The 11,610-nt window shown below is 45.2% G+C and overlaps 1 protein-coding gene and 1 long non-coding RNA gene across 2 annotated transcripts in view; both read left to right on the top strand.

Moving 5' to 3' along the window:
• Positions 1-243: 243 nt before the first annotated feature.
• On the top strand, positions 244-3,294 carry LOC132541187 (uncharacterized). The gene is made up of 3 exons (XR_009552358.1): positions 244-366; positions 2,056-2,127; positions 2,884-3,294. It is a non-coding gene; the product is annotated as an uncharacterized LOC132541187 (long non-coding RNA).
• Positions 3,295-10,884: 7,590 nt separating this feature from the next.
• The window catches only part of AP3B1 (adaptor related protein complex 3 subunit beta 1), a 228,023-nt gene continuing 227,297 nt past the window's right edge, over positions 10,885-11,610 (top strand). The window contains exon 1 of the mRNA XM_060201077.1: positions 10,885-11,097. Within this exon, the coding sequence (XP_060057060.1) occupies positions 10,973-11,097 (125 nt within the window). The 5' untranslated portion in view covers positions 10,885-10,972. The remainder of the gene's footprint in view (positions 11,098-11,610) is intronic.

The raw sequence follows: 11,610 nt of genomic DNA, 5'->3' as shown, positions 1-11,610 counted from the left end.
AGGAGAGAAAGATAGACACCTGCAGACCTGCTTCACCGCTTGTGAAGCGACTCCCCTGCAGGTGGGGAGCCGGGGGCTCGAACTGGGATCCTTATGTCGGTCCTTGTGCTTTGCGCCACACTCGCTGCGCTACCGCCTGACTCCCGGCCATTCTCATTAGTGTAATTGGTGTGATTCATTCTCATTGTGGTTTTGATTTGCATTTCCCGAATAATAAGTAAAACTGAGCATTTTTTTTGTAGACCACGAGTCATCTGTATGTCTTCCTTGAGAAAGTATCTAAGCACATCTCTTGCCGCCTCTTTGAGGGAGTTGTATCGCTGTGTGAGCTCTTCATCTATTTTCGGTGCCAACTTCATCTTTGATGTATGTTGCGCAAATACTCTCTCCCAATAAGCAGGCTGTCTTTTTAAGTTCTGTGCTAGTTTCTTTCACTGTATAAAAGTATAGTTCTAGTTGTTTGATTTTTCTTGTGTCTCCATTACAATAGAGTCTCCAAATATATCTGAGGCTGAAATCCAGGAAACATATGTATGTGGCTCCGGTTTTCACCTATGACTCTTACAGTTTGTTATACCCAGTCCCTTAATCCATTTTGGGTAAATTTTGCATACAGTGACAAGTAGTGATCTTTCCTTTTTATTTTAGTTTTTAATTTTTTTTTTTTCCCCAGAGCTTTGCTTAGTTCTGGCTTGTGGTGCTGTGGGGGATTGAACCTGTGACATTGGAGCCTCAGGCATAAACGTCTATGCATAACCATCAGGCTCTCACTTGTCCTTCTCTTTGCCCCCAAACTTTTCCGCTCCCTTCCTTTTTTTCTCTGCATGTGGTAGTTCAGTTTCCCAGCACAATTTGTTGAAGAGTCTTCTCCTTTGTGTGACTGATCGGATCTTTCATTATAAAGTATATATCCATAAAAGTGTGGACTTATTTCTGCATTTTCAATTCTATCCCTTTAGTATATATAAATTGTTCTTTCTTTTAAATTTTATTATCTTTATTTATTGGATAGAAACAGCCAGAAATTGAAAGGATAGGGAGATATAGAGAGACAGAGAGCCACCTGCAGCCCTGCTTCACCACTCGCAAAGCTTTCCCCCTGCAGGTGGGGACTGGGGGCTTGAACCTGGGTCCTTGTGCATTGGAACATGTGCGCTCAACCTGGTGTGCCACCACCTGGCCACATAAACTGTTCTTATTCCAGTGCCATATTGTATTATTTTAATAGAAGGTGTGTGTGTGTGTGTGTGTGTGTGTGTGTGTGTATGAAAGACAGGTTGAGAGAGAGCCCAGTGCAAGGCTCAATAATTTTGTGCAGTGTCAGAGATCAAGCCCAGATCCTCAGGCATGCAAGGCGTTCGATCTACTGCCACAGCCTCACAATTCCATACTGTTTTGGTTACTATTGGTTTTCTTTTTCTTTTTTTAATTTTCTTTTCTTTCTTTCTTTCTTTCTTTCTTTCTTTCTTTCTTTCTTTCTTTCTTTCTTTCTCTCTCTCTCTCGTTTTTTTTTTTACCAGAGCACTGCTCCACTGGGGCTTATGGTGGTACGAGGGATTGAACCTGGGACTTCAGAGCTTCAGGCATGAGAGTCTCTTTGCATAATGATGTCTACCCCCACTCTTTGCTACTGCTTTGTAGACTGCTTCGAGGTCTGGAAGTATGGGATCACGATGGACCCATGGTTTTTTCCTTTCTCTTAGGATTGCTTTTGCTATTCATGATCTTTTGTGTTTCCACACAACTTCTAGAATTATTTGATTTGCTTTCTTGAAAAATTCTATTGGGGTTTTGATATTATACTGAATTTATAAACTGCTTTGGATTAATATGAACTTATAATATTAATTTTTCCAACCAACTGGAATTTTTTAAAACTATGTTAGGCTTGTTGGTTTGTTTTTACCAGAGGTACTCCTAATCGCTCATTTATAGTGATGCAGAGCATTGAACCTGGGACTTAGGAGTCTTAGGCATGAGACTCTTTGCATAACCACTATATGATCTCGCCTATCCAGCTGTTATTTATTTGTTTGATTATTTTTGCTTTACCAGAACACTGCTCACCCCTGGCTTATGGTACTGTGGGGAATTGAACCTGCAATTTAGGAGCCTTGGGCATAACCAGTAAGTGATCTCCACAGGCCTGGTTTGAAATTGAATTATACCCACCCCACCACCAAAGCCCTGTGTCCCTTCCCTCTGAAAGCCACCAGAGTTCTCATAAAGTCTAAAAGACATTTTCTTTTCTTTCTTTCTTTCTTTCTTTCTTTCTTTCTTTCTTTCTTCCTTTCTTTCTCTCCTCTTTTTCTGCAAGTTTGTTTTAGTTATCTATTTTCCACATATGAAAAAACCAACCTGTAGGTGACCAAGTTTCTGAGTTTATAACTTACATTCTCCCAGGAATTAATACGAAAATATTAATATTCATTACAATACTATGTGACTACAAATAAAAATGATGAATGACCCACTTAAAAACAAATTAATGCCAAGTCTGCACGACTAATAGAAGAAGCTGAATATGGGCCCCAGATCACATCAAATTGATGGGGTTTACAGCCAACAATATTTATACCCCTTTCCCATATTAGGGAGCTACTCTCTTCCTTAATCCAGCTTTCTGGTTCTTTTTCTAGCCATGACATCATCTCTCCAGACAATAACTAGGATCTACCTGCATATCAGATTTCAGGCTCAGGAAAAAAAAAAAAAAAACTAGTATAGCCACAGACCCTTTGGAGTATAACTAAAATATGCCTACTAGCTGTCTACAGAATGGAGACACCCCCCACCCCCAACTCTTCATCTGCACTATTCCAGCCTTTAGGTTCATGATTAGTCAACAATTTGTTTGGCTTTGTATGTGAACTCTCTTTTCAGCCACCAGGCTCCAGATGCTAATATGATGCCAACCAGACTTCCCTGGACAGACAACCCCACCAATGTGTCCTGGAGCTCTGCTTCCCCAGTGTCCTTCCCCACTAGGGAAAGAGAGAGGCAGACTGGGAGTATGGACCGACCAGTCAACGTCCATGTTCATCGGGGAAGCAATTACAGAAGCCAGACCTTCCACCTCCTGCATTCCACAATGACCTTTTGTCCTTACTCCCGGAGGGATAAAGAATAGGAAAGCTATCGGGGGAGGGGATGGGATACGGAGTTCTGGTGGTGGCAATAGTGTGGAGATGTGCCCCTCTTATCCTATGGTTTTGCCAGTGTTTCCTTTTTATTATTTTTTTTCTTTTTGTGCCCCTCCCCAGTGTTTCCTTTTTATAAAGAAAAGAAAAGAAAAGAAAAAAAAAGAAGAATTCAAATGGTTATTTAACATATGCTTCAACTCCACATATTTAAGGTAATCATATATCCATGATTCTCCTGGAATGTCTTGGATTATAGTGTTCTTGCAGCAAAATTATAGCTAGTATAATTTTTAAGTTAGTTAATTTCGGATAGAGTCAGAGAGAAATTGAGAGAAAAGGGGGAAATAGAGAAGGGGAGAAAGAGAGGGACCTGCAGCCCTGTTTCACCACTCATGAAGCTTCCCTCCTGCAGGTGGGGATTGGGGGCTTGAACCCAGGTCTTTGAACATGTGCTCTACTGGGTGCACCACCACCTGACCCCCTCTTGTGCCACATTTTTGTTCTCCAAAATTTCCTGTTTGGACAATAAATTAAATAGCCTCACTCCTTAAAATAAATGACAGTGAATATTTTACTTTTTTTCTTGCTAGTCAGACTAGTAAATAATCCTCCCCATCAACCTGGGGCCCCACTCCGGGAATCTTGGAATTCCCACACAGACATGATGGACCCAGACCTTTAACAGATCCCTCTCTCCAATGTCACCAGTCACCTTCAGGAACAACATCATAAACACTCTCGTGGGCCTCTCCAGGACCTTGCCGTTGATGAAGAGTTAACAGTGGTAGAAACTGCCCCACTCTCTGAAGGGAGGCTCGGTCAGCCCACTCTGCCACTCAAGGAAGACGGGTCCTGACATGAGTGCAGCCTAGAATGTTCTCAGCTGTGACCACAGACTGTGAGCTCAGACTGACATGGATGCAGAGGTTACAGGCTCCTGTGCTAAATAGGAATAGACATGGGCCCTGGGTCAGATCAGTGAGGTTTACATACTTTTCCCAGATTTGGGAGTTTCTTTCTGTCCTGATCCAGCTCTGTAGTCCTATCCTCAACTCTGACACCATCTCCCCAGACAATACCTTTAGTCCACCTGCATGTTAGCTGTCGGGCTCAGGCAAAAATGAGTAAAGTCATGGGCTCCCTTGGATATACCTAAAATAGACTTCCTAGCTCCTTCCAACAAGAAGACCCCAAATTTCATCTCCCCTACACTTACTTTTAGGTTTTGATTATTAAACAGTTTTTTCTGTTTTATATCTTAATGTTTTCAGCCACCAAGTTGCAGATGCTACTATGATGCCAACCTGACTTCCCTGGGCTGATGACCTCACCAGTGTGTCCTGGAACCTCACCTCCCCAGAGTCTTGCCCCTCTAGGGAAAGATAGAAACAGGCTGGGGGTATGGATCCACCTGCCAATGCCCATGTCCAGGTGGGAAGCCATTACGGAAGCCAGAACTCCCACCTTTTGCACCCCATAATGAATTTTGGTCCATACTCCCAGAGGGATAAAGAATAGGGAAGCTTCCAATGGAGGGGATGGGACACAGAACTCTGGTGGGAATTGTATGGAATTTTGCCCCTCTTATCCTACAGTCTTGTCGATCATTATTAAATCAATTAAATAAATAAATAGTAAAAGAATTTCATTGCTAGAACAGTTATGGTAAAAGCAGAAGCATGTTAGGGGAAGAGGTAGTTAGCACCCTCTTGAGTTATAGATTTGGCAAAATAAATTAAAGTTTTCAATATGCATGTCATTTGAAGTAGTTACAGGACTTCTGGGATTTAAAGTGATGGAAATAATGATACTTGTGTAGAAATATATGTGTGAGTGAACTATATTAAAGAGTATGTTAAAATAAAGCATGTCTAAAAAACAGAGTGCTACGCAGATGTTTAGGACAGTGTGAATGAAAATATTTTTGTAATATATTGAGAAAAAACAAGATGCAGAATGATAATAGAGTTTTGAGTGACATATTAAAATAGTTCATCTAGGGAGTCAGGCTGTAGTGCAGCGGGTTAAGCGCAAGTGGCTCAAAGCACAAGGACCGGCTTAAGGATCCGGGTTCGAGCCCCGGCTCTCCACCTGCAGGGGAGTCGCTTCACAAGCGGTGAAGCAGGTCTGCAGGTGTCTGTCTTTCTCTCCCCCTCTCTGTCTTCCCCTCCTCTCTCCATTTCTCTCTGTCCTATCCAACAACAATGACAACAATAATAACTACAGCAATAAAACAACAAGGGCAACAAAGGGAATAAATAAGATAAATATAAAAAAAAATAAAATAGTTCATCTAATCTGATATTTTTTTTTACTTAGGAAAAATGTTTGGAAAATACGTGTCAAACTTAAAGTCTACTACTATTAAGAGGATTTAGATAAATAACCCGAAGTCAGAAAACTCAGTTAGGGTGGGGGTAGATAGCATAGTGATTATGCAAAGAGACTCTTATATGTGAGGCTCTGAAGTCCCAGGTTCAAGTCCCCACACCACTTTAAGCCAGATCTGAGCAGTGCTCTGGTGTCTCTCTCTCTTTCTGCATCTCTCTCAAAAAAAAAAATAATAAAGGAAAACTCAATTAGCATTTTGTTATATGCTAGGGAAAATTATTTTTTTTAGGAAAATATAGCACACTTAATAAAATTCCTGAGCTGCTATATCAGCTGGTAGAAACAGAAGAAAACAAAAGATTTGAGGGCTGGGTGGTCACACACCTGCTTGAGTACACATGTTACAATGCACAAGGATCCAGGTTCAAGCCCCCTAGCAGGTGGGAAGTTTTGCAAGTGGTGAAGCATTGTTACAGGTGTATATCTTTCTCTCTCCTTATCTTCCCCTTCCCTCTCAATTTCTCTCTGTCTCTATAAAAGAAAAAAAAAAAAAGACAAAACTGGTTTGGTAATAGCCATCAAAGAATAATTCTTTGTTTTTTTTAAATTGATTTTGCCTATGGTTGAAGTATTATATTTTTCTCCTCTCAGACTTCATAGCTATATAGTAGAATTTTGGTGAGAGAAGAGGAAAAAAGATGGTCATTTGGATCAAGTAATAGGTACATGTATGGCTTGGAGAGGAAGAGAAGGTGGGACCATAGATAAATTGGGCAAAAATAGATAAAAATAGACAGACGGTGGTAAAAATAATAGTTAACCCATAGCTTTAATAGGAGAACTGCTGTAGCTTCCAATGGAGGGACTGGGATCCAGAACTCTGGTGGTGGGAACAGTGTGGAGTTCTACCCCTGTTGTCTTGTAATTTAATAAACCAATATTAAATCACTAATAAAGTTAAAAAAATAAATGCAGCCCCACATTCCCCCCCCAAAAAAAAATCAAAGTTCTAGCCAGAGCTGATCCATGCTCTGGAAAAAAAAAAAAAAAAAAAAAAGAAAGGAAGAAAGAAAGAAACTGCTAAACAATATTCCAAAGTGACTGTACCATCTTATGCCCCATTAGCAATTATGAGAGTTCCTGCTACTCCCCATTACCAGAGACATTTGGTACTGGCAATTATACTGGCTAGTATACTTGAAATCAACTATTTCAGCTGTTGTGATGTAACGTGCTGTGTTTTCAGTGTGATCTTTGGAGGGGTTGAATTCTCAGACCCTTGAACATGCTCCCAGGCCCTGAGGTGGCATTTCACTAGTTCTCTGACAGCTTCTGGCTTCTGGACTTGGCGAGAGGGGAAGGCAAGGGAAGTAGAGAAAGGCCCAGAAATGGGCTAAAATTCCTCTGAGTGTGAGGCCTGCAGTCAGACAATCTCAGGTGCCACATCTGGTCAGGCAACATTTCTTCTCTGCTCCCATGTAGATCTCACTAAGTGATAGTACTACACAGGACTGAGGGAGGTTCCCAGGTGGTAGGCTGGTCCTAGTACTTGACATAGCTTTACTTTTTCTTATTTTTGGTAGCCAGATGCCACCGGGAGCAAGAATGATGGTTAACTCTTGGGAACTGCTGCCCCAGACTTAAAAAAAAATTTTATTAGTAATTTAGTAATGATTAACAAGATTGTATGATAACAGGGGTATCATATTACACAGTTCCCATCACCAGAGTTCCATGTCCCATCCTCCATTGGAAGCTTCCCTGTTCTTTTTTTTTTTTTAAGTTTTTTAAAAAATTTATTTTATTTATTTATTCCCTTTTGTTGCCCTTGCTGTTTTTTTATTGTTGTAGTTATTATTGTTGTTGTTGTTGGATAGGACAGAGAGAAATGGAGAGAGGAGGGGAAGACAGAGAGGGGGAGAGAAAGACAGACACCTGCAGACCTGCTTCACCGCTTGTGAAGCGACTCCCCTGCAGGTGGGGAGCCAGGGCTTGAACCAGGATCCTTATGCCGGTCCTTGAGCTTTGCGCCACCTGCGCTTAACCCGCTGCGCTACAGCCCGACTCCCTGCTTCCCTGTTCTTTATCCTTCTGGGAGTATGGACCAAAATTCTTTTTTTTTTTAAATTTGATTTTATTTTTATTAGTGATTATTGATTTAGAAAATTACATATCAACAGGGGTATAATTTCACACTGTTCCTACCACCGTAGCTCTGAATCTCTGATCCCTCCATTGCAAACCACCATTCTCCTAAGGTTGCAGACATGGGTTAAGTATTATCTCTACAACTTTCTGTCTAGATTTGTAAGAATTGCCCCCTTTTTTCTTCCAGGTCTAGTCCTCTCTTCCTCTCCATGTCACACATAATTCCTGTCATTATGTCCAAGTATCTTTCTCCCTTTCCTCTTCTCTCTTTGGGTCCTTATGAAGCTGGAGTTCAGAGCCCTCTTATCCTCTTCCTCCTATCACTTCTCTCCCACTGGGAGTGTAGATCAAGATTGTTTTTGGGAGCAGAAGGTGGGGGAGTTCTGGCTTCTGTAATTGTTTCTCCACTGGACATGGGTGTTGGCAGGTCTATCCACACCCCCAGCCTGTTTCTATCTTTCCCTAGTAGGGTAGGGCTCCGGGGAGGAGAAATTCCAGGACACCTGGTGAAGTCGTCTGCCCAGAGAAGTCAGGGTGGAATTATGGTAGCATCTACAACTTGGTGTCTGGAAGGTTTGCAAGTGGTGAAGCAGTGTTATAAAGTGAGACAAAATGGTTAATGAACAGGAACCAAAAAGTAGGAACAAAGCAGATGAGATGAGGGATCTTAGGGTGGAAGAAAACTAGGAAGTTTATTTTAGGCATGTTTCTAGGGGCCCCGACTATGGTAGTTTTTGCTTGAGTTTGATAGCATGAAGTTGGATAAAAACATTGTCTAAGAAAAATGGTGTCAGAGTACAGAAAAGGGCTAGAAAGTTGGATTAGGGCAGAGAGTAGCTTCCATTCTTGAAAAAATTCCATGAATAAAATTAATTATTTAACTATTCCACCTGCCCCAGGGTGTATGTATATATATATATTTAGCACAAGAGCCTGTGTAACCTCTGAATCCTTATTGGTCTGAGCTTGCAGCTTATAGTCACAGCTGGGAGCAGTGCAGGATGCACTTGTTTCAGGACCAGTCTTCTTTGAGTGGCAGGGCAGGTTACCCTCCCCTCCCAACCTCCCTTCAGACAATGGGACAGTCTTAGCATCACTGCTCTATGGTCCACAAGAGGGCTTGTGATGTCATTCCCGATAGAAGTGATCAGTGGTGGTGCAGAGAGGGGTCCATTAGAGGTCTAGGCCCATCATATTTGTGTAGGAATCCAAGGAGTCTCTGACTAGGGTCCCAGATGATGAGGTGGTGTGATATTGACCAAAAGGGCCATTATTAAGTGAACCTGTCTCTTGCCCTTATCCAACTTTTGTAGTCCACTCTTTGTCTGATGGCCTTAGACTTTCTCCCAGTTGTATAAGCATTGAGTGCCATTTGTTGAACCTAATCAGAATTAGTTTTTGGGGAACTGTCTTCGTTGGGCTTTTCTGCTAGATTGCTAAGCTAATTTGTAGACCAAACTCTTTATGGAGTGTAGAAGGTGGGAGGTCTGGCTTTTGTATTTGCTTCTCTGCTGGACATGGGCATTGGCAGGTGGATCCACACCCACAGCCTGTTTCTGTCTTTCCTTAGTATGCTCAACTTTTTTTTTTTAATTAAACACTTTCTTTTCATATTATCTTTATTTATTATTGGATAGAGACAGTCAGAATCTAGTGGGGCAGGGGAAACAGAGAGGGACACACACACACACACACACACACACACACACACACACACACTGTCTTGCTATTCTCTAAGCTTCCCCCTGCAGGTGCGGACTGGGCGCTTGAACCCAGGTCTTTGTACATTGTGACATGTGCTTGCACTCAGCCAGGTGTGCCCCTGCCCCAGACTTTTGATCAAAGTTGTAGCCACCCTTTAGGAGCTGATTCCCAAAGACCCAAATAGATTTTCGTAAGTGGAGAGAGCTCTGGGAATAAAGGCCTCTCAGGGCTGATGTGGAAGCAAATCAATGCAGGCTGGAAGGAGAGGAGCAAAAAACATCTGGAAAAGAAAACAACTAAACCAATTAAAAAAAAACAACACGAAAAACCCCAATCGTGATGGTTTGGGAAATCTGACCTGGTGAATTAAGTATGGGAATTTCAGGAGAAATCTTTAAGCTACTTGCTTGACAGCAGGGAGGGATCAAGCAACAGAGAAGCCAGCCAGCGCTTGAAGGAAAATTGAACACCAAGAGGAGATCTCTCCAAGAAAACTTGAAGAGCCTAGTGCCCAGGATTTGCAAACCCAAGACTTGCAAGTTTAGGATTCACAGCCCCAGGATTGGCATGCCCAGAATTCGCAAGCCCAAAATTTGCAGGCTCAGGATTTGCAAGGTTAGGATTCACAGCCCCAGGATTGGCAAACCCAGAATTCGCAAGCCCAAAATTTGCAGGCTCAGGATTTGCAGACCCAGGATTGGCATGCCCAGGATTTGCAAACCCAAGACTTGCAAGGTTAGGATTCACAGCCCCAGGATTGGCATGCCCAGAGTTGGCAAATCCAGAATTTGCAAACCCAAGACTTGCAAGGTTAGGATTCACAGCCCCAGGATTGGCATGCCCAGAATTGGCAAACCCAGAATTCGCAAGCCCAAAATTTGCAGGCTCAGGATTTGCAGACCCAGGATTGGCATGCCCAGGATTTGCAAACCCAAGACTTGCAAGGTTAGGATTCACAGCCCCAGGATTGGCATGCCCAGAATTGGCAAATCCAGAATTTGCAAACCCAAGACTTGCAAGGTTAGGATTCACAGCCCCAGGATTGGCATGCCCAGAATTGGCAAACCCAGAATTCGCAAGCCCAAAATTTGCAGGCTCAGGATTTGCAGACCCAGGATTGGCATGCCCAGGATTTGCAAACCCAAGACTTGCAAGGTTAGGATTCACAGCCCCGGGATTGGCATGCCCAGAATTGGCAAATCCAGAATTCGAAGCCCAAGATTTGCAAGCTCAGGATTTGCAGACCCAGAATTGGCACGCCCAGGATTGGCAAATCCAGGATGGGAAAACCCGGAATCTGTAAACCCAGGACTTCCCTCCCGCACAGCGAGTGAGCAAGCGTCTGGGCTGTCCGGAAAACCCGGAGAGCGAGACTCCAGGCCGGCCCGGGAGCGGCGGACGCTGGGCCGGGACCTGCCCCCTCGCCACACTGCGCACGCGCAGAGGCTGGCCCGCCCGCCCGCCCGCCCGGCCCCGGTCCCGGCCCGGAAGCGCCTGCGCACCCCGCACCCCGCACCCCGCCGCCAGCAGCCCCGCACCCGACCACCCCGCACCCCGCATCCCGCAGCCCGGCACCCCTGCGCTCGTTTCGTCCCGTGTGCGGCGGCCGGGGACCCCGAGCAGCGTCGCCACCCCGGGGTGCGGCGATGTCCAGCAACAGCTTCGCCTACAGCGAGCCGGCGGGCGGCGAGGCCACGGAGCTGGGGCAGGAGGCCGCCGCCACCATCGCCCCCGCCGGCGCCCTGGGCCTGTTCAGCAGCGACTTGAAGAAGTGAGGTTCGGGGTGCGGGGTGCGGGGGTGCGGGGTGCGGGGTGCTCGGGGTGCTGGGTGCTGGGATTCTCGGGGTGCTGGGTGCTGGGATTCTCGGGGTGCTGGGTGCTCGGGGTGCTGGGTGCTGGGATTCTCGGGGTGCTGGGTGCGGGGTGCTGGGGTGCTGGGTGCTCGGGGTGCTGGGTGCTCGGGGTGCGGGGTGCTGGGATTCTCGGGGTGCCTGGTGCTCGGGGTGCTGGGTGCTGGGATTCTCGGGGTGCTCGGGGTGCTGGGATTCTCGGGGTGCTGGGTGCTCGGGGTGCTGGGTGTTGGGGTTCTCGGGGTGCTGGGATTCTCGGGGTGCGGGGGGTGCTGGGTGCTCGGGGTGCTGGGGTGGCTGGGTGCTCGGGGTGCTGGGGTGCTGGGGGTGCTGGGTGTTGGGGTTCTCGGGGTGCTGGGGTGCGGGGTGCTCGGGGTGCTGGGATTCTCGGGGTGCTGGGGTGCTGGGTGCTCGGGGTGCTGGGATTCTCGGGG

This window comes from Erinaceus europaeus, chromosome 11, assembly GCF_950295315.1.
Source record: "Erinaceus europaeus chromosome 11, mEriEur2.1, whole genome shotgun sequence".
Classification (NCBI taxonomy): Eukaryota; Metazoa; Chordata; class Mammalia; order Eulipotyphla; family Erinaceidae; genus Erinaceus; species Erinaceus europaeus.
The sequence above is the reverse complement of the archived record's forward strand: the minus strand, read 5'-3'. Positions and strand labels throughout refer to the sequence as shown.